The sequence below is a fragment of the Gadus morhua genome, chromosome 17 (assembly GCF_902167405.1).
Source record: "Gadus morhua chromosome 17, gadMor3.0, whole genome shotgun sequence".
Classification (NCBI taxonomy): Eukaryota; Metazoa; Chordata; class Actinopteri; order Gadiformes; family Gadidae; genus Gadus; species Gadus morhua.
In genome coordinates, this window is record NC_044064.1 from 3,552,961 (window position 1) to 3,580,460 (window position 27,500).

The following is a 27,500-nucleotide window of genomic DNA, read 5'->3' on the forward strand; positions in this document are numbered from 1 at the left end:
CTGTACTACTGTTAACTAATCGATGGCGCCGGTAGAACCGGCGTATAAAAGCACTATCAGAGACGAAGTCATGCTGTTATACTGAATAGAGAGAGAGAGAGAGAGAGAGAGAGAGAGAGAGAGAGAGACTGATAACCTACAACCTAATCACAGGCATGCTGCTATTCAGTATAACGGCACTTCCTCTCATGAGACAGTGCTTAAACACACAACACAGGCGTCCTAGAAGGGCAGGCGGCCATTAAAGCTCACGCATGTTGATAAAAGTGTTAATATGTTAAAGTGAACTGTTAGCATAATTTAGTCTTGCCGATGAGTATCAACGCGTTGCTTTGATGGTTGTGCGGCTTTCACGAGGTCTCTCTCTCTTTCTCTCTCTCTCTCTCTCTCTCTCTCTCTCTCTCTCTCTCTCTCTCTCTCACTCTCACTCTCTCACTCTCCCTCTCTCTCTCTCTCTCTCTCTCTCTCTCTCTCTCTCTCTCTCTCTCACTCTCCCTCTGTCTGTCTGGCTCTCCCTCTCTCAATTTCTTTCGCTCTTCCTCACTCTCTCTCTCTCTCTCTCTCTCTCTCTCTCTCTCTCTCTCTCCCTCTCTCTCGCCCTCTCTCTGAACCGCTGCTTATCCTTTGGTCTGGTCACCCTTTGAAGTGAGAAACACACATGAATCCCACTTGTCACTGGCTGCGATTGAATTAAGCACTGATTAAGGACACTTGCAATCAATTTGACAGTTGTGGATAATGACATGCTTGTTTAACTTAGGCTGTGGGAGCTCATTAACAGCCATAGAGATCACGCCCCCCCCCTCCCACACACACACACGCACACACACACACACACACTCGCTCAAACACACCGATGAATAAGGCATGAGGTGACCATCAACTTTGGGTCAACGCATCTTTGCGGGGGGAACCATTCAATCAGGAAGGTAAATCGTGTCCATAGGGTGCTCTGGATTGCTCGTGGTTCGTGGGGGGATAAATAAATCAATCTGCAGAAACAGCCAAGGTTTACCAAGCGACTCCTAACACTCTGCTGAGCATGGCTCTCGTTAATGTTAATTGTTAATAAGAGTTTAAAACGTCGCCGAGCCGACCTCTCTCCCTGGCGGGGTTTGCGTGTTCGACTCACCGGAGCGACTGGCAACGCCGTTGGCCTTCTCGCTGTCCTCCACTTGACACTTCTTCTTGGCGATCTTGTGCAGGATGGACGCTTTCTCCCGGAATTTACCTGTAGAAAAAAAAAACAGTCACAAATCACGGCGACTGCCGCGGCCGGAACGCTACGGGGGAGATTCCTCCACTTTCTACGGCTAACTTATAGCTAAGTATTTGGCGCGGTGAGATACTACTGGGGAGATTGAACACCCCGGTCGATAGAGGGCGACGGCGTTCGTGAGGTACTGCGCTCCAGACAGTGAGAGACCTGATATATCGGATCATATAGCGATGATACTGCGATGTTCGCCGCAGCTAGATGTTGGCAAGCTGGCAGGAAGGGGAGAAAAAAACTCAAACGTAACACTGACAGAGGTCAGAGGCGGCCCCTCGCTTCGCTGTACCGCTAACATGTGTCCGACATGTGATCGATAGGATATCAACACGCCAAGCTGCGACCGCCGGTGCAGCGTTTGGCGGCATCCTCCGACAAATAACAGTATCATACTTTCATCAAATATAATATTTAATCAGATCATAATCAGATGTCCTGTATTAAACATACCCTGGTGCAAATCCTTATTAAAACACACGTACACACACAGACATACGTCGCGCGACCTTGGACGACCACCCAGTACTTTAAATAATGATTTGTGTCCGAGCCTCGTATGCCAAAGCTCCGGGGAAGTTAAAATAGACCCGCTTGCCAATTGAGCATCATGAGTGGCTTATGCAAGTGCCCCGCGTCCCCTTGACATTCAAAATATTGGCGAACGCAACGGCAATTTGGCCCACACATGCTAATGACTGGCAACGACTAGTGGAACAATGACTTTCCAAGACACCTATGGCGGCGAATCCTAACCACACTTTTCTCACACAAAAGGCGTCGCAACTCGTTCCTTTGTTTGTGTGTCAATGCGTGCGTCATGCGTCTGAGTTTGAGTGCTGGGATTTTTTCCAGTCCAGACGGAGGGAAGGGGCTAAAAGCTAATCCATGTATCGGGAGGTTTACACCAACACAAGGCTGCAGATCTGTCAACAAGTCACTGGTGTGCTAGCGGATTGGTTTGGGTTTGAAGTGCCTAGCATAAAATGTAATGCTATTTTTGATACTTTTTGTTTTGGTACAAAGAACACGTATTGATATTTAAGCAGAACCATGGAGGTTGCAGTCCCTCCTTTATGATTCAAACCTCTGTCATCTCAGAGCATTCTAAGGTAGGATGACTATACGAACCATTTCCCGACCCCAAAATACCACCGCTGTACAGCTGAACGGGGTGAACCCAGTCTGTGTTCATGCGTCTCTAACCTGCCTGCTGCGAAACATTTATATTTTATATACACTGTGGACAATTTTTTTTTCTTTTCTATTTTGAAATGAGTCAGGGCTGCTGATTGGCCGACGGCTGACGGTTGACATCAGCGCGTCCTCCGGCGGTCTCCGTTGACGACCTCCAAAACGAAAACGCTGCGTATCTCCGCGTCCCCGCCAGGCGTCGAACCATCTCCTCGCTCGTCCCTGAGGTCGCGGTGCGTCCACTGCTCTGTCCGTCATCCCTCACCCCTCCCGTCTCCCCCCCCCCCCCGACCTCTGACCTCCACACAGAGCCCCATGCCCTTCTGAGACACGCTGCCAGAGAGACAGGGTGGAGGAAGAACGGACGCGAGTCACGCAACGTACAGACGCACACGCGACGCGACACACACGCGCGTCGATAGATCCATGGGACGGTAACACAACGGCGTGCACGCCTTCCTTCACCCGCTGCGGTCGAGGGAGGTCAAAACGGTACATGCATCCTCGCACAATGCGGAAGGATTTATATTTATACGTGTGTGTGTGTGTGTGTGTGTTGACGCAACAGAGCATGGGCTTTTACTGTCTCGGTCTGCAGGGAGCGCAGTCCTGGGAGTACGGTAAAAAGACTTGACACGCCGGGCCCTGCCGCAGTGGCGGCAGGGCCGCGGTGGAGCCTCCTCTGAAGGGAGAGCTTCAGCACCGCTGACTTCAGTTCAGCCCGACCTGAATTATGTATCTGATGTCTGTGGGCTTTTAAAAAATAATGTCATGCTGGACTGGAATCAAAGTGAGGCTCTGCATAATTGATAGAACGCAGCGACGCCATAACATGCAATAAAGTATTTTTAGATTGACAGTCGATGTATAGGTAGTAGATAGAGAGAGAGAGAGAGAGAGAGAGAGAGAGAGAGAGAGAGAGAGAGAGAGAGAGAGAGAGAGAAACAGAGATAGATTGATATTGATACACCCATCCTAATTGTTGGCAGCGGAAATTCCAATTCTCCCACTGCGGTCGTATTCCCAGCTCTGGTTGCGTCCAGACCCCGCAAAATTCCAGGAATTAAAACATTACAGAAATTAGATTAGCCCTCATGTACGCCATCATCACCTTCCACTGCACCCTCTCCCCCTTCTCCCCCGGCCTCCCCCTCACTCCCACCTTCCTGTCTCCAGCATGGCTGTTATGCAACCACTGGTTCGATGACTCACTCTGGTTCGCCAAACCCTGTGACGTGTCTGCCCGCCTGTCTGTCCGTCCGTCCGTCCGTCCGTCCGTCCGTCCGTCCGTCCGTCTGACTGTCTGTCCGTCTGTCAGTCTTTTTAGTGACAACGTATGTTGTATCCCCCCCCCCCCGGAGAACAATACGAGCATGCGTGTATGTGTGTGGGTGTGTGAGCGTGTGTGTGTGTCAGGGTGGGTGGGTAAGTGTGTGTCAAGGTGGGGGAGGGGATTGGTGGAGAAGATCAGGCTACATATTTATGTTTTCTGTCTTTAATCGCCTACTTTTGACGAACGTCTTGAATTGTTTTTGTTAACCTAACCCTAACCCTATACATCCGGGAAATGGACGTATTGACATTAGCTCACTGAATACTAACATATTTATAAAATAAGTTTAACATCATTATTATTTATATAGCTAGCATCGTCATCCAACCAAGGCATCTTCATACTCATCCGGGGATTTAGTATTCCGATCACAAACACAACGGTAAGTTTACCCAAAACACTGCACACCGTCAAACACAGAATCAAGGGCGTCACCTCCTGCTCAGAACAACAATGAGACGAAACAGAGAAACCATCCAGCACTGACAAAAAACATCCGCGCAAACCAACCCAACTGAAGATGGACACGGTGAGACGGTGATCTGCACTCATGGCGGTGAACTCTCGGAGGGTGCAGGAGGAAAAAATTATAGAGAGCAGAGAGAGAGCGCACAACACGAGGCACCAAACGATGCAGGCGGAGGGGTGGAGAAACGAAGACAAGGAAAGAACGCACAACTTAGACGAAGATTCAACAGAAAAACAGACACGCAGGATGGCGATGGGGCATGTTGACGGAGGAAAAGGAAGGGAAAAAGGTTGAGAGCTTACCTTCCTCGGTCATTGTGTGATAATATTTAAGTTTCCCATATGTCCCAAGCTCTACATCAGCACAGCAAAAGACAAAGGGTAAGACGCCGAGGACACAGAGAAGGAAGGAGCCACATGAGGGAACAACACAATATAGAGAGAGATCCGGCTTCTTTTTAGCGGGGGACGTTGTCACACACCCACACACACACGTACGCATACAGGTACACACACAGGTACACACACACACTGACAGATACAGCAGATAAGCCAGGCATTAACACAAAGTAGGCAGTGCACCCCTCCAAGTAATCACCCCATGAGCGCAAAGAAAATAACAGCGCAAACAGAGTACAACGAATCCAACACTTCACAGGTCCGACGGGGTCATCTTAACACAAACATACCGACCGGGACGCATTTACGACATATAACAGCCATTTATTTATATGTATATAGAAGGCAGCGCAGAGAAAGAGATTCGATGTACGACGTATGATGTATGTATCATGTATGAGGTATGGCATGACGGACCAAAAACAAAACCACAACATACAAACAAACAAACAAACAACAGGGAAGCCAGAAGAGACAACATGCAACAAAAGACAACAGGTAGCAATGGGCTCTCCTCTCCTCTGTGAGCGGCCATCTTGAAAGCGGGGGGGGGAGGGGGGGGAGTCTGCACTTTTTTTGTTTTTGTTTCTGTTTCTTTATTTTTCGTGTTCTGGTGTTGCAGAAGACACGGCAGCAGCAGCTCTATTTCGGGGGTTTGTTCCTGTCTGGGACGGCCCTGGCAGTGTCTCGTTGGGCCGCTTCGTGATTCGCCGCTCTGCACATCACCACATGATGAATCATCTGGAACTCGTGATCAGAGGGAGGGAAAGAACAAACGACTGAAAACGCTGATGGTGGTTTGGAGTCGAGGAGTCGGGCCCTGAAGATGCTCTCTCTCTCTCTCTCTCTCTCTCTCTCTCTCTCTCTCTCTCTCTCTCTCTCTCTCTCTCTCTCTCTCTCTCTCTCTCTCTCTCTCTCTCTCTCTCTCTCTCTCTCTCTCTCTCTCTCTCTCTTTATCCGTGACTCTCTCTCTCTCTTTATCAGTGACTCTCTCTCTCTCTTTATCAGTGTCTCTCTCTCTCTCTCTCTCTCTCTCTCTCTCTCTCTCTCTCTCTCTCTAACTCAACCGTTTGCGTCCCTCAGCAACTCGGACATCTCTACACTATCTCTGGTACGACTTCTGAATCCTGTGTACTAAAGGCAAGTGAGACGAACGTGTAGTTCCTCTGACGGCCTCTAGGGGGCTCACAGTAGAGACTAGAACAGCTTAAAGGACAATGCTAATAATTGTACCCAACTTCGGGTAGGCTAAGGGAGGGAGTGGCTAGTTCCTCTGCATCTTATATATTTTATTGGTCCCGTTTGGCATTATCATTACAATAAACCTTTATTACTGATTTAATATGAATGAGTTTTGGCCAGAAACTAATGTGAGGCAGCCATTAAAACCCTGTCCCCAACGTTCGGAATAAGGACCGTTTCTGGTGCCAAGCGATCGATCAGTGGCGCCATGCCGGAGAAACCTCCACTCTCCAAACGGTCGGATGAGAACCAATGGGTGACGTCGGGGGACACTGCGGCCATTTCTTTTTTTACAGTAACCCCCCCCCCCCCCTTGTCTGGACCATGTGGTTAATAACCGGGTGGGCGGGGGGCCTCTAACGAGGGGTCGATGCGGCAGCCAATTAGTTTCATCTACTAATTGGAGAGAGAGAGAGAGGGAGAGAGAGAGAGAGAGAGAGAGAGAGAGAGAGAGAGAGAGAGAGAGAGAGAGAGAGAGAGAGAGAGAGAGAGAGAGAGAGAGAGAGTGCCCTTCGCTTGCCCTTTGCCACTAGACGCAGGGAGGGGTGGGAGGGAGGGATGGGAGTGAGGGGGGGAGGGAGGGGGGGAGTCTGGCAGGGGGCTTGTTGTTGTTGACGAGGTTGTTGACGATGGGGGCACTGTTGTCCTTGCGGTCTGACCTCCAAACCATTGCAGGGTGTGTGTGTGCGTGTGTGTGCGTGTGTGTGTGAGTGTGAGTTCGAGTGTGACAGCGAGAGGGAGTGAGAGACAGAGAGCGAGAGAGAGAGACAGAGAGACAGAGAGACAGAGAGAGAGAGAGAGAGAGAGAGAGAGAGCTACAGAGAGAGAGAGAGCGAGAGCGAGAGCGAGAGCGAGAGAGAGAGAGAGAGCTACAGAGAGAGAGAGAGCGAGAGCGAGAGAGAGAGAGAGAGAGAGAGAGAGAGAGAGAGGGAGAGAGAGAGCAAGAGAGAGAGGGAGAGAGGCAGTGAGATCGGGAGAGAGAGGGTGCATGTGTGCGTGTGTGTGTGTGTGTGTGTGTGTGTGTGTGTGTGTGTGTGTGTGTGTGTGTGTGTGTGTGTGTGTGTGTGTGTGTGTGTGTGTGTGTGTGTGTGTGTGTGTGTGTGTGTGTGTGTGTGTGTGCGTGCGTGCGTGCGCGTGTGTGTCTGTCTGTGTGTGTGTGTGTGTGTGTGTGTGTTTCCTCTCCGCAGTGGAGGGGTGGCAGGAATATTCCCAGCCTGTGTGAGAGCACAAAGGCTTTTAGCATTGATTCCCCCCCGGCCAGGGGAGGCGCGGGGGGGCGTGTTAGAGACTTACATAACGTGTGGTGACATTTTGGTCCGAACCATTTCACTAGGACCCGAATCAAAAACCAATCTTTATTTCTTTTTTATATAATCTGTGATTTCTGACTCTGGCCGGGTCTTAGCAAGCTCGATCGTTCGCCTTCCTCCAGGGGGCGGTGTCCTTGGGCAAGGCATCCGCGTGTTCCCAAAGCAGGGTTGACAACACCAGGCCGTGCGTCTGAACGCGTTTGTTAGCGTGCGCGCGTGTGTGCGCACGCGCGCGTTTGCGCGTGCGTGCTCGTTCGTGCTACGTTCTCGCTCGCCATCGAATGGACTCGGGTCCGGAGTCGCGGCAGAGAAGCCAGGACAGCTGCTGTCCATTCACGTTCCCCTGATTGAATCACGGCGAGCAGGGCTCCTCGCTCCGTCGTGATTCGCCGACGGGCCGCGGTGACGCTGCGTCGCTCGGGCACGCTACCTTAGCCGAGCCCGCGGTAAAATGGCGGGAGGCATTTATTTCATTACTAATCCGAATGACCTTGTCGCCTCTCATCTCGTCCGCCTACAGAGGATATAATGTGCGGTCGATACAAATGATATAACCAGCCGTATCACAGTGATTTAATGAGCCGCGGTCAGCCGGCCAATGGGATCGTAGCCTCCGTCGCCCCCCCTTTTGATCCCGGGGCGCGACGCGTCACAGCAAAAGGCAGAGAGCCGTCAAAGGTTTTTTCACGTTTCTCGGTTGAAGCGGCGGTTCAGTTTACGTTGTTACGTTGTTACGAAGCAATGACGACACACCGACAACCCCGGAGGGCGTGTCTGGGGGACGGAGCCTATCCCAGGCTGTCCCTCGTCCTTCCTGTCGGCACTAGGGAAGACGAGTGTGTCTCTGGGGGGACCAGTCCAGTCTTTATCCTAACTAGCTCTGTTGAACAAGGGAATGGGTTAACCTAGTGATAGTTAGTGTTTGGCCCTCGGTCCTATGAACATTCTCCCTGGACCGACAGGGATATGTTGTTGTTTCTCTTTCTTCTGATAAATGCACTCGTTGTAAGTCGCTTTGGATAAAGTGTGTAAATGCCCTGAATGTAAATGTAGATGTAAACGTCCGGGCAGTAGGACACCATGCCAATGTGATGCTTTCACACACAGACACGTAGAGACACAGATCCTTGCTGTGTGAGATCACACAGCAACATCTACGCTGGTTTTAGACATGGCTAAAAAAAGACACGTGATAATGACATCGATGCCGTGCATAGATATCAAAAAGCCTCCGATCAGATGGGCTTTACAGGACACCTACAGGTCACACACAAGATATACCAAGACATCTTCAACACAAAACGGTTTTTCAGGGGGGAATCATGTCGCCCTAACCACCGGTCATGTGACCTCAGAGGTTTACATGCTTGCCTTGTATTTCCTGTTATTTTTCCACACGATGAGCAGATTCATGTCAGCGATCAAACGTAGGAGTCAACTCACATTAAACCGCAATCGCCCAAAAACCCACATTGCTCCTGGGAGTGATGGTGCACGGTTGAATACTGCAGGGACAAAAAAACGCCCGTGGTAGCTGAAGAACCGCAATACCCACAATCCAAATGGGCTCCGAGCAAAGTTGCACTGCACTTTGCACGGCTTGACCTTCTCAATATTTCATACTGGATGTTGCATCGTTCTCCAGCTCCACACCGACACAGAAAGGAAGAACTTTTTCTCTTTGCAGTATATACAAATACAGCCGTATACGTACCGAAAAACGCCTACAGAGACAGAATACATACAGAGGAACGTAAGGAGAGAAACGCGAACGTAGACACTTATAAGGAAACAAAACCGAGACGGTCAGTTAAGATAATATAACGAAACACAATCAGAGTAAGGACTCCCCAGGAGCAACACACACACACACACACACACACACACACACACACACACACACACACACACACACACACACACACACACACACACACACACACACATCAATATGGGACAGCTAATTGTAAAAGCTTGTTGAGGGCAACTAATTTTAGCCCGTTTCCATTAATTGCAATGTCAAGCTTGTATTGACTTTGAGTCAGTAGGGAAGGACACTGCATGAAGAGGACAGAGTCTTCCTCTGAGGCCCTGTACGCGCTCACACCAGGGGGAAAACAAGTCTATATTCATCTAGAAATACAGAATATATCGATACAGAGGCAGGTGTGGATTCTTACACCGTCGAGAGCCGAGACACAGACGTGATGAGACACCCCAGAAAAAGACCGCCGACACGCGGGTCCGCAGCGAAACACACGGCGGCACGAGACACGACCACACGGAGAACGTCACGGAAAGGAGAGAGAGAGGGGGGGGGGGGGTGGGGGGGGGGGGGGGGGGGGGAGGAGAGGGAGAGAGAGGGAGAGGGAGAGGGAGAGAGGGAGAGAGAGAGAGAGAGAGAGAGAGAGAGAGAGAGAGAGAGGGAAGAGGTTTGCCAAAGAGGAGGAAGGAGGAGGCGGACCAATGGGTGATCAGGAGGTTAAACGAAACACAAATGTTCAGAGAGGAAGAAGAAGACGAAGGAGAAAAGGAGGAAGAGGAGGAGGAGGAAGAAGAGGGCACAGGGGTAACGGGGTGGGCGGGGGGGGGGGAGGGGGGTCCACGGCGATCACCACCACAGAAGAGAATAGCGACAGACGACTGGCGGGGACAGAAACGTTGACATCAAGCGGCGCTGGGGGGGGGGGGGGGGGGGGGGGGGGGGGAGGGGAGGGGGGAGGGGGGGTAGGGTTAAGGCCTTCTGGGGACCTGAGGTTGAGGATGAGGGCATACAACATTTCAGCCGTTTTTCGAAGGGGGGGGGGGGGGGGGGGGGGGGGAGAGGGCGAGGGGGGGGGGGGGGGGGGGTACATAAATGTGATAAGTACACTCACCAGAGTCAGCAAATTCTGAAGGGACAGAGGAAGAAAGACGGATAAGGAAGACAAGGAGAGAAGAAGAAGAGATAAAAAACGAGCCATGGGGACACTGGATCAGCAGACGCCATTTTGCCCCTGAGTCAGGGTGACGCTAACACAACATGGGTCAGCGCAGTGGTTCTGTCGGGTGTCGGCGCTCGCTTTTATTTTGGAATTGAGACAGAGACACACGTGCAAGCAAACCCAAGCGCGCACACAACCACGCAAATGCATATGCTGAAGCCATACTGCCACACAAAAAAACACACACACCTGAGAAACATGTAAACGCACACGCAAAGATTCATACGTTTGCACATGCCTCGGTCCCGCGCACACACACAGACGCACACCCAGACACACGCTGGGACGCACACGGAACTAGAAGAAGAAGGATTGGGAGGAGCCAGGGTCGGAGGGTAACAAAGGGGGGGGGGGGGGGGGGACATTGGGGGATATTGCTATTGGGATCCCCCCAGTATGAAACCAGTCCGGCTAAAGAATACGTCTTCAGTGAGAGAGTCCAAACTCTGAGACTACCTGTGGAGACGACACAAGGGACCAATAGCATCGAGCGAAAGACATCGGAAGTCATTATCGGGATTAACGAAGGACGTTTGCATTTTGGGATCTGGGTTAGCAATTGCCAAACCTTTCACAGTTGAAATGTTAGTATATTGCACCGAACAGTCGGTTCAGAACCCTAATTCAAATTTGATTTGTGGAATTATGTCACCTAGGCATGACATAGGCATTACATTAGTTGCATGTTAACAGGCTAGTGATGTATAGCCGATTGTAAAAGAGTTCACAGCAGCACGATTCCCGCTATCGCTTGGCTTATCAATCGCAAGATCGAGAAAGCGAGCGAATCAGAAGGCATGCCGAGCAACTATTAGTCAGTCAATGAAATGGCATTTATCGATTGATGTTTGGTTGCTTCATACTTTTGATGATCGATAACCATTAGGACATTTTTAAAATAAATACAATTCACTTCTATTTTAGCACTGGCTTTTATCCGAAGCAACCCAGTGAACTAAGATATGATGTAGGTAGGGAGCAGGTTGGGGTTAGGAATATTGTGTAAGGAATACTGCAGGAATTGGGGATCAAGCCCGGTACTTTCCGGCTCTGAGTTGAACATAATAACATAGTTTACTTTGGTTACTAGTCAAATTAAAAGTTAAATGACGAAAACGACTCAAAATGCTAACAATGACCTGTAAGTGGACACCATTCCTCCTCACATGTTGAAGATCTTAAGATCATAGAGTTCTGGGAAAGAGGAAAGTTTTCGCTCATTTCAGACTTTGCTGCAGCACTTTTTTAATCCTACTTACTCTAAGCCTGGGAGAACTGTAATAATAAGACTTGAGACAGACTTTAATTTCGAGTTGGAACATTAATATAATGTTCCAACGAGAACTTTATGACTCTTGTAAATAGTCAAGAGACGGCTGTTCTTGAATGTTCTGCCATCGTGGAGGATTTAGCCTCTAAACCTCTTAACCTCTGACTCTCACCCTCCTCAAATGAGAGGAACACATTAAAGTATAGAAGAGGAGGGGAAAACATGGACAAAAGAAAGTCTACTCTGCGAGACCACTGACTTCACGAGAGAAAAGAGTTGAGGAAAAGCATTGACGCAGTGATACGTTACTTGATCTGAACAGGAGGATATATTATATCGTGGGCGAGGGACGGAGTTCCAGTCAGCTGAAACAAGCGACCAAATTATAAAAATCATTGGGCAAGAGGGAGCAAAAAGTTAAAAGCCCACACATAAATCACTACAACCATCATAGTGCGCGTAGAAACGAATACGTCACCGCCAACGACTAAGCACACATTTATACGACAGTTTGTCACATAATATTCACCCCCTAAAGAATTAACATGCACCGAATCTAGAACATAAGCCCTTCCTTCTACTGTACAGCCGTTCCTTAAAGGACCTAAACCCTTTCTGTCAAACAGTACCGCGTTCCCCTGGAGGAATCCGGAACGATCCACCGGGGGGAGCAAGCGGTGGCGGGCTCATTTCTCATCCCCCTCTCTTCCTCCTCGCCTTCCTTTTCGTTCCCCCACGTTACTTTTCTGGGTGTAGCCTGACACTGTGCTCCCGCACCTCACCCTCCGCCGTCACCTTGCACTGTATGCCGACGCAACCGTTTCCCCGGGTCCACGCTGACGCAGCCCTTCTCAGTTCCCATCACCCCCGCTAACAGAGCCTCGACCGCTGTCTTTGAAGGGCTGAGGCGTCTCAGCGCTGCTATGCGCTTCGCTCCGAGGGGTGAAGGTGGGGGAGGAGAGCGGGGAGGCAGGGAGGGAGGGGGAGGGCAGAGCTGGCGCTCGCTACAGTGTAGATCATGTATTTCTCCATGTTACGCTGGAGATCTCCGTAACTCCTGTCGGACGGGGGGTGGGAGGCGGGAGGTGGGGTTCGGAGGAGGACTGAGTTTGGAGAATTAAGTTTCAATCCTTGGCGACTCTCCTCTGACCTCCCTTCCTCGGAGCGGGAGGTGGGGGCGGGTGCGGGGGCACTGCACTGCGATGCAGTGTCACGTTGCCGTTGTTTGTGCAAGACGAGGTTCGCAAAAGGACTGCAGTCTCTGTCGTCGTGCCTCGAACTCAGTCGTCTTATTATCATCACGCTTTACTTTCTGTTCCCGACCCTCCAGAACGAAGTGTGCTTCCAACCCAGGGTTCCACTCATTCCCACTTAACACCCGCATCATCCATCTGGTGTCTCACATGGCCAGCGTCACGCAGTGAGACGCAGAACCTCAGAACCAAACAGGACAGGACTGCAAACCGCTAGCATGCAGGGCGCTCGGAGAGAGATGCTTAACCCAGCTGTGCGTTGTTGCTCTCTTACGGCTCTGTGTCTATACCTATGTTTTTATCTATAGCACATACATGTTACCTGCCATGCCGGCACCTTACACTACCGTGCACAGTTCTGTTTACACTTTGCAGACGTTGCAGTTTGTCCGTTGAGATGCTAACTGCATTGAGGGCAGTTCATTGTACGTAGACAATGGACTGTACGCGATGCATTGTACTGGTTCAATGTTCTGCACAGTGCAACTTGTGCCGTGACAAAACAGTTGGGTCTGATCTGATGGACGCTGGGAGAGACTGCAGACTGAAGTCCAAAAGCCTTGCATGTGCAAAAAAGCATGCTTGATCGATCGCGATTTGTTCGTGGTTGTTTGTGTGTGTTTGTGTTTACCTGTACCTGTGTGTGTGTGTGCGTGTGTGTGTATGTGTGTATTTATGTGTGACCTGTGCGTACCTTCGCTGAGAGGGTCCAGGGTGTGAATCATCAGCTGGAAGATGCTGTTCCTCATCAGGCTGTTATGCAGGGAGGCGGAGCTTCCACCTCTCTGGAGCCGGGGCCTGGCCTGTGATAGGAGGAAGTGGAGGTGTCAATCAAACGGCCCCCTACCCATAGCCGTGTGTCATCACTTCCTCAAATAAACTGCTACGGTAAGCTTATGTTTTCATGTTTTTAACTAATTGGGATTTTTCCGTTTGAATAGACAGGCGTGCATTAACCCCGACTGACATCTCAAAGATAAAAACATTACTAAACTAAATCTACTTCACTGCATCAATGTGAAACGGTTCAACCAGCCAAATCATGCACTTTAATTGAGTGTGCCCTTCTCATTTACATACTTAACCCTTATGGATTAACCCAAACCACAGAAGTAGAACCCAGAGAAAAGCAAAAGGCTGTTGTGTTTCACATTCATACATTCGTACTCCTTCTTCCTCCTTCCTATGAACACATTAAAGTCTTCTGCTGCCTCCCCCGGACAAGGTGGTCCACAGAGGTCATCCACTCCACTCCAGGCTTGAAACTTGAAGTTGGCATCCATTGCGGGCTGCAGCTGCAGTCGGCAATCCCCCCCCCTCCCCGCTCGACCCCCCCCCCTCGCTGGCGATGCGGAGGCAGGTACTCCGAGGCGTCAGGCAGCGCTGGTGCTAATTCACACCCCGGTACGCGTGGGTGTGAGCGTGATCATGCAGCAGAGAGAGAGGGAGAGAGAGAGGGAGATAAAGAGAGAGAAAGAGAGAGGGAGTGAGGGCGAGAGAGAGAATGTGAGGGAGGGAGAGAGAGAGAGAGAGAGAGAGAGAGAGAGAGAGAGAGAGAGGCGTGTGAACGTCGATGAATCCCCCCCCACCCGATGGTTGTAGCTCAGCAGAATGTCGGACAGGAGTCCGGAACCCCCCGCCGCCGCCATGCACAGAAGAAGAAGCGTGAACGCTACGACTTGACCTCAGCAGGGCACTCGTTCTCCCGGCGGCCATCTTGGCTCTCGCTTAGCTCACTCACCCGGACTAGCGCTCAGAACCAAGATGGCCGCCGTAGGTGAACAACGGCACAGCCGAACCGCTGTGATTTCCTAGCGTCGTAACGCGCGTGCAACTTTATTGATAAAGGAATGAATGCAGAGGAAGCCTAGCGAGACATGCTTCAGGGCCGTTAGCATGCGGCGCGCATACACTATGCTAGAGCCTGTGTGCGGCAAACTCTGCAGTGGTCTGACATAAAGTGGGGGGGGGGACGAGCATGGTGGGTGTGTGTGTGTGTGTGTGTGTGTGTGTGTGTGTGTGTGTGTGTGTGTGTGTGTGTGTGTGTGTGCGCGCGCGTGTGTTTATGTGTGTGTCTGTGTGTGTCTGTGTGTGTGTGTGGGGGGTGTGACAGAGGAGTGTGCAGCAAACTCTGCAGTGGTCTGACATAAAGTGTGTGTGTGTGTGTGTGTGTGTGTGTGTGTGTGTGTGTGTGTGTGTGTGTGTGTGTGTGTGTGTGTGTGTGTGTGTGTGTGTGTGTGTGTGTGCGCGCGTGCGTGTGTCTTTATGTGTGCGTGTGTGTGTGTGTATGTGTTTGTGTGTCTGTGTGTGTGACAGAGGATACAGACTACCTCAGTAGTACATAGAAACGCAGACGACATACAGACGGAGACACACATAGGTAGCATCAGAGAGGGAGAGAGAGAGAGAGAGAGAGAGAGAGAGAGAGAGAGAGAGAGAGAGAGAGTCGAGGACCTACCGACAGCTTCCCGTCATCGTCCGGTGGGGCCGTGGGGCTCACCTTCTCCTCCAACAACACGGGAGAAGAGATAAAAACAAGGTGGGAGAGAGAGAGAGAGAGAGGGAGGGAGAGAGACATAGACAGACAGAGAGAGACATAGACAGACAGAGAGAGCGTGAGAGAGAGAGAGAGAGAGAGAGAGAGAGAGAGAGAGAGAGAGAGAGAGAGAGAGAGAGAGAGAGAGAGAGAGAGAGAACAAGAGAAAGAGCGAGAGAGAAAGAGAGAGAGACATAGACAGGTGAGAGAGAGTGAGAGAGAGAGAGACAGAGACAGATAGAGAGAAAGAGAGAGAGAGAGAGAGAGAGAGAGAGAGAGAGAGAGAGAGAGAGAGAGAGAGAGAGAGAGAGAGAGGGTGAGAGAGATAGAGACAGAGAAAGAAAGAAAGAAAGAAAGAAAGAAAGAAAGAAAGAAAGAAAGAAAGAAAGAAAGAAAGAAAGAAAGAAAGAAAGAAAGAAAGAAAGAAAGAAAGAAAGAAAGAAAGAAAGAAAGAACGAACGAACGAACGAACGAACGAACGAACGAACGAACGAACGAACGAACGAACGAACGAACGAACGAACGAACAAAAGAAAGAAAGAAAGAAAGAAAGAGTGAGAGAGAGACAAAAGGGGGGAGGGAGGGAGGGAGAGAGAAACAGGACACAGATGTGAAGCATACAACCAGACACCAGAAAACAACGAGCAGACGAGATGAAGACAGCAGTAGACTTCATGAGGGACAGTGGGACAGTGGGACAGAGACAGACATCCTCTGGACACTTTACTCTATTTATCTTTGGCTGTCTTATAAAACCCGGACTGCTTGCCCTGCATTGTGGGATTAAAATCAGGGCGCCCAAGATTAAATAAGAATCACTTGATTGGCTGTCCGAGCTGCCAATCACAGCTCTCAGTGTCTAGTGTTCAGCTACGTTTCACTCTGAATCAAACGATTCCTGTTCTCTAACAATGCCAGTGTGTGGGTCACGTGTGCGCGCACTACCCCAGACAATGTTGTGTGTTTGTCAAACTGCAAGAGGATAAAGACAGCGCCCCCTGTGGACAGCATTGGTACAGCAATGCAGTTCTGTGAGGAGTATGTTTCGTTATCGCTTTTGGAAGGAAGGAAAAACACTGTTAGTATAGACCAGAACTCCAGAATCAGAATAGAAATAGAGATGGTGCTCTGAAGCGACCCACCTCTCCTCCCATGACCCCTGACCTCTAACTGCCGACCCCTGACCCCTAACTGCTGACCCCTATCCCCCCGAACCCCCCTTCAAGTCACTGGCCCTGTTTACACGAAGAAGCTAACAATCACCGGAGCAGAATCACACTTCGAGATATCGTCTGGGTCTAAAGAGACGAATACGGGTGTGAGAGATAATTAGGAATCCAAGGGTAGCCAGCGCCAATGCTGGTGTGACTAGAACGCTCCATAATTTAAAGTGTTGAAATAATAATCAACAACGTTACAACACTGGCCATTTGGAATCTATCGATTCTCCATACTAGTTTCGATGTTTCGAAAAACATGCTTGCCCTGATATTCATCACCATCAAGCTTTCCCAGTATGGGTATAAGGATTCCAGAAGGTCATGTGACCACTGCATCACTTCCTGCCCTGTATTGGGTTCTGTTTCTGTTGCTGGCCCGGTTGAGTGGAGTCATTAGCTAAACTACATGCACCTGCTCTCTCTCTCTCTCTCTCCCTCTCTATTTCTGTCTCGATCTCCTTCTCTCCCTCTGTCTCTGTTTCTCTCCCCTCTCTCTCTCTCTCTTCTCTCCCCTTCTCTCTCTCTCTCTCTCTCTCCCCCCTCTCTCTCTCCCCCTCTCTCTCTCTCTCTCTCTCTCTCTCTCTCTCTCTCTCTCTCTCTCTCTCTCTCTCTCTCTCTCTCTCTCTCTCTCTCTCTCTCTCTCTCTCTCTCTCTCTCTCTCTCTCTCTCTCTCTCTCTCTCTCCCCTCTCTCTCTCTGGAGATCACGACAAGGTGAGCAGCCCGCTGTAGACTGATTACGGCGCCTGTCATTAAACCAGCGCTAAATATTATGACTAATAATCATGCCGTGAGATTAGCATGTTCCCTGGATTTACGCTTCCATCCTAATCCCACACACCGCCACCCCTCTCCCCCCCTCCCCTACACACACACACACACACACACACACACACACACACACACACACACGGTGCCTGCACTCTTGCATAATGCGGCATTAGGATGGTTCTTAGAAATGGATCAGATGAGCACACACACACACACACACACACACACACACACACACACACACACACACACACACACACACACACACACACACACACACACACACACACACACACACACACAGCGCCCCGCTCCCGTACCCCCCCGCCCACGACTTCCTGTCGCGGTATGAAATGCGCGGGTTTATCCTCTGGAACGGTTTGTCTGAGTGCGGGTACGTGTGAGTGTGCGTCGCGTGACAGCAAATACACGAATCGCGGCGGAACCGCATTGGGTCAGGCTTCCACAGGGACACGGACATGTCTGTCTCCTCTGTCCGTAATGCCGTGGTGTGTGTGTGTGGATGACGGCTGGTTGAGGCAGCCTCATCTGGGCTGAGGCCCCGTTTGCACGAAGGGAAAACGCAGATATTTCCACGCGGTTTGGCCTCTCATTTACACGAAAACGCTGTTTTTATCACAGGAAACGATCATTTCTAAAAACTCCGGCCAAAGTGGAGATTTTCTGAAAACGCCGGTTATGTGTTGCCGTGTCAACGGGGAGAAACGGGGTTTTAGGTTCTGAAGCGTCACATTATGCGCCAGGAAATGCTTAACGTCGTATGAGCGCCCTACGTTTACAGTTTGTTTGTTACAGGAAGACGCTCGTGTTATTCGTTGTTGTTGATTCTGAGGATTCTGATTGGCTTTCATGGCTTTATCCTTCTCCCTACACTGCTGCCCATAGGTTTGGCATAGTTATAATACATACATTGTGGTATACGGGAGTAACATGTAGGGTACATCGTATGTACACTCACATTTTGGGTATTTTAAGTGCTCTATATAGTGCATGAAATTAACCACTGAGAATTAGTGCACTATGTCCGTGATAGGGAACGATTTCGAACACAGCTAAGGTCACTGAGGTCGAGTGTGGCGTCCACCTTTGTTTCAGTTTGACTCTGCAGTCAAAATGGACTGCAGAGTAAATTAGTCTTCCTATTTTGAAAAATAAATTGAAATAAAGACGTCAATGAAACGGAATAATTCGTACTATCACGACTCACTGCCCCCCCCCCCCCCCCCCCCCGACACCCCCCCCCCCCCCCCCCCCCCCCCCCCGACACCCCCCTCCCTCAGTGACGTAAAAACTATTTCTGACTTTCACCTCCTGAACAGCGCTGTACAGTAGACACCAGAGCTCCATCATGTGACTGGGAGCATTCAGAAGGCCCACTCCTCCCCATCAAAAGGGTTCAAATGACAAAACTATGTATTAAATAACAATGTACTACAATCTGGGTCGTGTCATTTTAAACATCACAACCAAAAACCCTGACCCCAGCCACGCGTCACAGGCCCGTCAGCCCCAGACCGTTAGTGATATCAGGCCGGCCTTCTCCGGGGAAAGGCATGCTCTTCATGGCTGGAAGGCTCACGGGATCACTGGGAATATCGTCTCCTTGCTGGCGTTGAGGAGGCCTCGACCGTAGAGTCGCTCACCAGCTTCCGCAAGAGACTCAGGACCCACTTGTTCACAAGTTTACCTCGACTCTGCATAGCCTCCCTCCTTACCCCCCCCTCCCTCATCCCTCTTACACACTGATCGTATGTTGTCCGTCCTTGCACTTAATGTACACACTAATTGTATGTTGTACGTCCTAGCGCTTAAAAATAGAACTTAGCATCGTGTAGCGTCTTATCCTAGCTATCTTTGTTGTACGCAGGGAATGGGTTGACCTAGTACCGAGTGATTGGCTGAAAGCAAAACCCTGCAAATAGAAATAGTGTTTATTTTCCCAAACGTGCGTTCCGAAAAAATGGGAATCGAAGGCAGGAATAGCCTGGGTTCTGCTCTGTACTCGGTTCTGCTGGTACTAAAGAAATGGAGCGGAGATACCCGGCCGTACTAGAACCCACCTCAGCAGTCCTCTCTAACCACACAGCCTTCATCTGTACACAACCACCTGGGTAACACAATGAGTACACACAATGAGTCCACAACCACCTGGGTAACACTGAGTACACAACCACCTGGGTAACACTGAGTACACAACCATCTGGGTAACACAATGAGTACACACAATGAGTACACAACCACCTGGGTAACACAATGAGTACACAACCACCTGGGTAACACAAAGAGTACACAACCACCTGGGTAACACAATGAGTACACAACCACCTGGGTAACACAATGAGTACACACCCACCTGGGTAACACAATGAGTACACAACCACCTGGGTAACACAATGAGTACACACAACCACCTGGGTAACACAATGAGTACACAACCACCTGGGTAACACAAAGAGTACACAACCACCTGGGTAACACAATGAGTACACAACCACCTGGGTAACACTGAGTACACAACCACCTGGGTAACACAATGAGTACACACAACCACCGTAGTGCGATGAGGTTTAGCCGCTGTATCACCCTCATTCACAGAGTAAATGTATGCATCACTCCCCACTCACACGGAGGTCGTGCACGGTCGCGTGCACGGTGGCGTGCACGGCACTGGATTAGCGCGAGCAGCTATCACGCCTCGTGTGACCTTCACGTGCGGCTTCAAGGTGAATTTGTAAACGTGAGCATCAACCAACACCCACACACCCTTAAGTATGCATGCCACACGTGGGCCTGCTCAGTGTGTGTGTGTGTGTGTGTGTGTGTGTGTGTGTGTGTGTGTGTGTGTGTGTGACGCGAGTGTATGTAGGTGTGTAATATCTGTGTGTATGCATGTGACGCACGAGTAGTGTGTGATTTTTGGTGTGTGTGTGCATGTGGGATGCACTTGAAGTATGTTTGTGTGATACACGTGCAGCATGTGTGTGTGTGTGTGTATATCTATGTGCGTGATTATACGTGTGTGTGTGGCGCACGTTCAGCATGTCTGTGTGTGTATATCTCTGTGCGTGTGTGTGTGTGTGTGTGTTTGTGTTTGTGTGCGTGTGCGTGCGTGGCACAGGTGTACCATGTGTGTGTGTGCGTGTGCGTGCGCGTGTGCGTGCACGTGTGCGTGTGTGTGCGTGTGTGTGCGCGTGCGTGCGTGTTTGCGTGCGCGCGCGTGTGTGTGTGTGTGTGTGTGTGTGTGTGTGTGTGTGTGTGTGTGTGTGTGCGTGCGCTCCCCCTCCGGCCCCGGCTCCAGCAGGACCCGCCTGTCTCTCTGAGACCCAGCCGAGCGTTGGCCTCTCCCAGGGCTCCGCAGCCGTGCACGTGCACGTGCACCAGCACGCCGTCAGACAGCGTGACAGAAGAACCCCGGTGAGATTTGTCCGTCTCCGCGCATCGTGTTGGAGCGGAACCGACTGAACGGCGGATTCCCTTCTCCCCCTCCCTCTCTCTCTCTCTCCCTCTCTCTCTCCCTCTCTCTCTCTCTCTCTCTCTCTCTCTCTCTCTCTCTCTCTCTCTCTCTCTCTCTCTCTCTCTCTCTCCCTCTCTCTCTCCCTCTCTCTCCCTCTCTCTCTACCTCTCTCTCTCTCTCTCTCTCTCTCCCCCTCTCTACCTCTCTGACTCTCTCTCTCTCTGACTCTCTCTCTCTCTACCTCTCTCTCTCTCTCCCTCCCCCTCTCCCTCTCTCTCTCTCTCTCTCTCTCTCCCCCTCCCTCCCACTCTCTTTCTTTCTCTCTCCCTCTCCGTCCCTCTCTCTCTCTATGTCTCTCTCCCTCTCCGTCCCTCTCTCTCTCTATGTCTCTCTCTCTCTCTCTCTCTCTCTCTCTCTCTCTCTCTCTCTCTCTCTCTCTCTCTCTCTCTCTCTCTCTCTCTCTCTCTCTCTTCCCCTCTCTCTCTTCCCCTCTCTCTCTCTCTCCCCCTCCCTCCCACTCTCTCTCTCTCCAGCTCGCCCCTCTCTCGTTTTATTTTTGCGGAGGACGATAATAATCATGATCTTTAGGGCGAGTGGGGCGAGTTGGGCGAGTTGGGCGAGAGAGGGGAGAGAGGGGAGAGAGGGGGCAGAAAGATGCACAACAAGCTAAGACGCAGCCCGCCTGCTAATTACTAACCCCTTCATTTTCGAACAAGCAGAACTAATTACAGGAGCTGTCGCCGCACTGATTTCCCACAAGGCAACGCTGCAACTGCGTGCTCACCAGTACTAAGACCAAATTGCTTCCTCTTGCTAAACCCCACCCCCCTCCCCTCACACACACACGCACATCCCATAATGCTAATCAGACAGTGGCTGCTAGGAGGCAGAGGCTGCTGCGGGACTAGGGGGGGGGGGGGGGGGGGGAGGAAGAGGAAAAGTGATGCGTCATTTTTGGAAGCCGGGCCTCTTTGTGAACTGTGAACTCTGCTCCAGTGGAGCTCCGCCCCTTTACAGAGAGGAGCGTCCTGATTGGCTAAGAAGTGGGATCGTCTCCTGCGAATGTGCTGACGTTTTTAATTTTTTTTATGCACGAATCTTCACTGATTGTTTGACCTATTTCGAAGTAAGGCCAATGATATTATAATTATTTTTTAATTATTAATGTTCAAAATTTGTAAATGCAAGAAAAATAATTAAGTGTGTGAATTGATGATGCCCCCCCCCCCTTGCATAATATGCATCTAATCATTTTAATTACTATTCTATTCCATCTACTGTCAATAAATAAATACTCTAAACATATGCTGTGTTGCTTAGTCCTGCCGACCTGCAAAACGTTTAGTTGCCATGGTGGCAGGTCAGCATCACACGCTCACACACACACACAGACACACACATACATACACATGCATGTCTTCCTTTGAAACGTGCACGTGTCTCCCTGCGTGCGGTGGGGGAATGACACCTTTAAGAGGCTGGGGCGATGACGGAGCATCTCTCAGGGTGACCTTGGCATGAGGAGGCTGAGGAGATGGGGGATGGGGGAGAAGGGAGTTGGAGTGAGGCCACGCACACACACACACACACACACACACACACACACACACACACACACACACACACACACACACACACACACACACACACACACACTGCCATATTCCTCCATGGTGCTAGAAGGTTCTGAAGTGTGTGTTTGTGTGTGTTGAGTGTGTGAGTGTGTGAGTGTGTGAGTGAGTGAGTGAGTGAGTGAGTGAGTGAGTGAGTGAGTGAGTGAGTGAGTGAGTGAGTGAGTGTGTGAGTGAGTGAGTGAGTGAGTGAGTGAGTGAGTGAGTGTTTGTTTGTAAGTGTGTGTGTGTGTGTGCATGTGTGTGTGTGTGTGTGTGTGTGTGTGTGTGTGTGTGTGTGTGTGTGTGTGTGTGTGCATGACCGAAGTGTTGCACTGTGTGTGTGCAAGTGGAGGGAGTTACCCTAATTAGCGTGTTAGTGACTGCCTGTCTGATTGCAATCACTGTTTCTGCCTTAGCTGCGGCAAAAAAAAAGGCTTGAGCCATCATTAGGGATTGCAGTTGTCTGAAAACACTCCACGCTTTTGCATGTGTGTGACTCACGCATGTGTGTCACTCGTGTGTCACTTAAAGCGCTGACTTCACGTTCCAAAAAAGCCGGCACACAATTTCCCAGTATTAGGCTGTGAAGTGATGAGCAAATCACACGAAAGCCTAACCGGTTTGTCGGCCGGGAAGTCCTTTAGACACGCCCATTTCCAACCCGATAAAGGACTCACACAACCTCAATGCAAAGGGCTGACGACCAATCAGGAAAAAAGCGATTTTGTAGTACACTTTTACGCACGGCACTCTGTGTGTGTGTGTGTGCGTGTGTATATGTGCGTGTGTGCGTGCATGCCTGTGTGTCCTCCTCCCATACACCCAGGAGATAAGGATCCAGGGTGCCCTCCAGGCCATTACAGTGGCGGCTACATTAGCTAATTCGACCACGGCTTCCCAAAATAGACGCAGATCAATACACAGGCTTTGGGTTTCTTCGTCCGAGTGTCAAGTTTCAACTCTGTTGCCTGATGCTACGCAGGTGCCTTGGAGTGGATGGGAGACCGTGATAGCGAGAGATTTAGAACCGCTTAAACATGGCTCACATAAACATGTATGATATGTGTTTTAATACCGTCTATTGCGTGTTTAACCTCGTGAACCAGCGAAGGCTGGACGGACTTGATGATGATGATGATGATGATGATGATCTGTATGATCTTAAAAAGGAATCATTACTTTTGTAATTGTGTTTTGATGTGGAAACGACCAAGCCTCAACAAACCAGATCTTATGGTCAACTGTAAGGATTATGAAACAAACGAAGAAAAACGACACGAAAAGAATGGTGACGACTGATCGGTCTTTGAAAAACATCACTTGCATCGCTGCGTCATTGTGTTACTGCGTTTGGAGCGGGGTAGAGTTTGAGTTGAGGGAGTAAAGGCATGATGCTGGTCGCTTTCAGAGAGCCGCATGAGCCCAGGGTAACAGTAGGGAAGCAGAAGGTGGGGAAATCAATGTGATGGTGATTGTGTTCGTTTAAGGCTATATTTAATGTATGGAGTCAGAGCTATTCAGGGCAGTCCTGACGGTTTTACAGTTACGCACACACACACACACACACACACACACACACACACACACACACACACACACACACACACACACACACACACACACACACACACAAACAGACAAACACGCACACAAACACACAAGCACACACACAAACAGACACACACACACACATACAAACACACATAAACAGACACGCGCAGACAACCAGGCACACAAACATTTGCGTATACACACCCACACACACAAACGCTTGCGCGCAAACACATAGGCGTACACACACATGCTTGCACCTACACATACACAAACACCCACACACACACACACACACACACACACACACACACACACACACACACACACACACACACACACACACACACACACACACACACACACACACACACACACACACACACCTACATGCTTACACAGAATCACTCACTCACACACACACAGCTCATCACCATCCCAGCCTATAAAAAGTGGTGCTCGTATCACATTCTTAAGTGAACGCAAAAGGCATTAGATGATATGATGTAAACGATACCTCAAAAGTCAAAGTGCTCCATGACACATTGCTCGTATGTCGCAATATACGCGAGGCTTGCAAAGGTCTTCTCCATCAGACCACAAACGACAACACAATGAGGTCCCTCGTGGCTACAACACAGCACAATGGGACATTTCATTTATTGCTTTCTGTTACAGCATCCATTGTCCTAACCATGGCCATCTTGGTTAAAGGTCCCATGACATGCCACCAGGAGTGACTGTGATCAGCCCGTACAAGCTGTTCTGAAACTCCACCTAGATGTGGGAAGGATAGACGATCAACGTTTGCTACAATCCACTGGGTTAGGCTGGTGGACCGATCTATCCAGCACACATCTAGGTGGACATGCCCACTTTTGATGTCATAAGAGACTGATCTTCAAAACGGCTTGTAACGTCTAACCACACTCACACCTGGTGGCATGTCATGGGACCTTTAAAGCAGCACTATTTTCAACTACGATTTTCCTTTCAATCTCTTTGGCGATAACTTTGGCTAAGAGAGGTAATGTTCTCATAGAGCCCAACCGTGCGCCATTGACACTACATTCTAGGGCTTTGACTTCGAACTTCGTGATTCGAATATAATTCGAATATCAAAAAAAATAAAAATAATTCGAACGAATATTAGGCAGCCCTTAATATTCGAACCTGTTATGGGCAGGCCAAGAGGGAGAGACGTCGGAGAACCCACGCAGTCTATTCATAATATTGTAATGACCACGGAAGAGGCAGTGAATGAAGTATTGATTAGACAGCGATTTATTAGAAACATAATAAACAGTTGGAACACGCAAGACCGGTAACCATAGCAACGCCGGTAAACAAACCTCGCAAAGCCCAATCAAGGGCTGAATCCGAATACTCATACTTATAGTATGCATTTTGTAGTACGCCACAAATATAGCGCGTCCGAATGCTCAGTGTGCATTGTGTAGCACGGAAAACGCTTTCCGAATGCGTACTACCGCCACAGTATACAACGGTAGGTCACTACGTTACCAGACTACGGGTGTGGTAACGAACGAAGAAGAGATGGCTGACCCGACACTACCAACAGCGGCTTAGAAAGACGTCATAGAAAGCGGCGAAAAAAAGAGACATTAAAAAGAGTAAAAAAGTAAAGTAAGTAATTAAGTAAAAAGACATTTTTAATTTAATAGCAACGATGACAAGATGGAAAACAGGTAACTTATCAAGGTAATTTTGCAGGCATCTGAGGGGAGACACGTCATCTCCAAACAACCGGTGGAGTTACGGCGGTGTTCGGAAGAGTTCAGAGGCGTTCTACGCATAGCTGTAGACCGTTCTAGGCGTTCTACGCATAGCTGTAGACCGTACTACAAGTGTAGTACGGTCAAGTAGTAGACACTGAACATAAATAGTATGTACTAAGTACTCGGATTCAGCCCAGGTATTACTGAAGGCATTTAATGGTCAAAATATTATTAATAAATATTCGAATATATTCGAATACTAATATTAATAAACAAACGAACTTCGAATATGATTTTTGGCCAAAAGTCAAAGCCCTACTACATTCACAACATTACATTAACCTTACAACATAATACTACACATGGAACAGCCTCTATTAGTGGGCCATAGGCCCAGTCACCATTGTGTTATGGGCTGTATTGGCTGGCCAGCAATTCTATTTTCAGAAAATATCAGTTGTAGGATGTGATTTTATTTAAAACATTATTGAAATAAACATCACTAGGCATTGACTACAGATCGTTCATGTCATTTTTAAGTTAAGAGCTAGTTAAAGTATCACATACTGCAACTTTAATATACATTTATTTTTCATGAACACTTCGAGATTGCCACTTTGAGCGGTCATTTCACCCGATGTGATTTCATTTCAATTAAACTTTTAAAATCCCTCTATGGCCCCATTCCGCCCTCGCCAACCACAAACCCCCCACGGCCATTTTGTGTTTAACCTCCTATGTGCGTCGTGCTAACGAAACGTCAATAAAACTCCCCCGGGCCACGTGATTACAGTATCCAGCTCATTAGAATACAGTCTAGCCCTCATCCGTATTCACCGCGGTCGCGCTGTCACAGCGTTCCTCCCCCTGTCAGACGATACTGCGTCGCCACAGATGACCTTGAAACTTCTCCCGGCTCCGGCGCCAGGCCGGGCCTTTTGTGAGTGCGAGCGCGGGCGTTCTGCACGACATCATTAATGTGTAAAGCGTTAACAAAGGGGCCGCTTTGCATGCGTGATGGGCCTTTGTCTGTTTTAACGCAGCGACTCAGCGCCTCGCTGTGTTTCTCTCCTTCTCCCCGCCGCCGCCCCCTCCTCCTCCCGAGGTGTGTGTGTGTGTGTGAGTGTGTGTGTGTGTGTGTGTGCCCGTGACGTGCGTGCCAGTGTGTGCCAGTGTGTGTGTGTGTGCCGCCCGTGACCTTCGAGTGTCATTCATTAACCAAGTGGGCCAGCGCCGACCAAACGACTCGCAGGAGGAAACCATAACAATACCGTTATCAATCACGGGACGCTTACAAAATAAAAGCGTACGCTTTCATGATGCAAATGACTACTTCTCCTCCGCGGAACGATTCTGAATGTCATTAAATCTAATTTGGGGCCAAGAAGATGACACAAAAAAGGAGACAATGCCGTCGCAGAACAGCGTGACAAAGTGAGCACGGTGGATAACAAGGAAGACGTTCGAGTGAAGTAGTTGTGTCTTGAATCGTCCACAGCCAACGTGCTGTGATGCGATTGGTCCACCATAATTTTTTTGCTTTTATATCTCTAACACTACCCTCCCCCCCCTCCCTGCAGAATAAAAAAGAAGTAGAAGAAGAAGAAGAAAGATGGAATCGTCATCGCTGTCGTCACGGCGCGATGGAAGCAGCATTGATTCTATTTTAGAGACGCTATACGAACCTACCGCTCTTACTTTGCCTTCACACTCTCACTGCGTGTATGCGTGTGTGTGAGAGCTCTGTGAATGTGTGTGTGTGCGTGTGTGTGAGCTCTGTGTATGTGTGTGAACGTACCTGCGAGTATGTGTGCGTATGTATGTGTATGTGTGTGTGTGTGTGTGTTTTTGTTTTTGTATATATTGGTGTGCAT

At 49.6% G+C, this 27,500-nt stretch overlaps 1 protein-coding gene across 6 annotated transcripts in view; it reads right to left on the reverse strand.

Moving 5' to 3' along the window:
- Positions 1-27,500, reverse strand: part of slc24a2 (solute carrier family 24 member 2) — a 51,633-nt gene that overhangs the window by 12,459 nt on the left and 11,674 nt on the right. The window contains exons 3-7 of one of the 6 annotated variants that reach the window (XM_030338798.1): positions 15,182-15,235; positions 13,418-13,526; positions 10,093-10,107; positions 4,569-4,619; positions 1,133-1,231 (exon numbers count right to left, since the gene is read on the reverse strand). In XM_030338798.1, coding sequence (XP_030194658.1) covers positions 1,133-1,231; positions 4,569-4,619; positions 10,093-10,107; positions 13,418-13,526; positions 15,182-15,235 — 328 coding nt within the window. The remainder of the gene's footprint in view (positions 1-1,132; positions 1,232-4,568; positions 4,620-10,092; positions 10,108-13,417; positions 13,527-15,181; positions 15,236-27,500) is intronic. The other 5 variants (XM_030338800.1, XM_030338799.1, XM_030338803.1 and 2 more) reach the window with 5 other exon arrangements.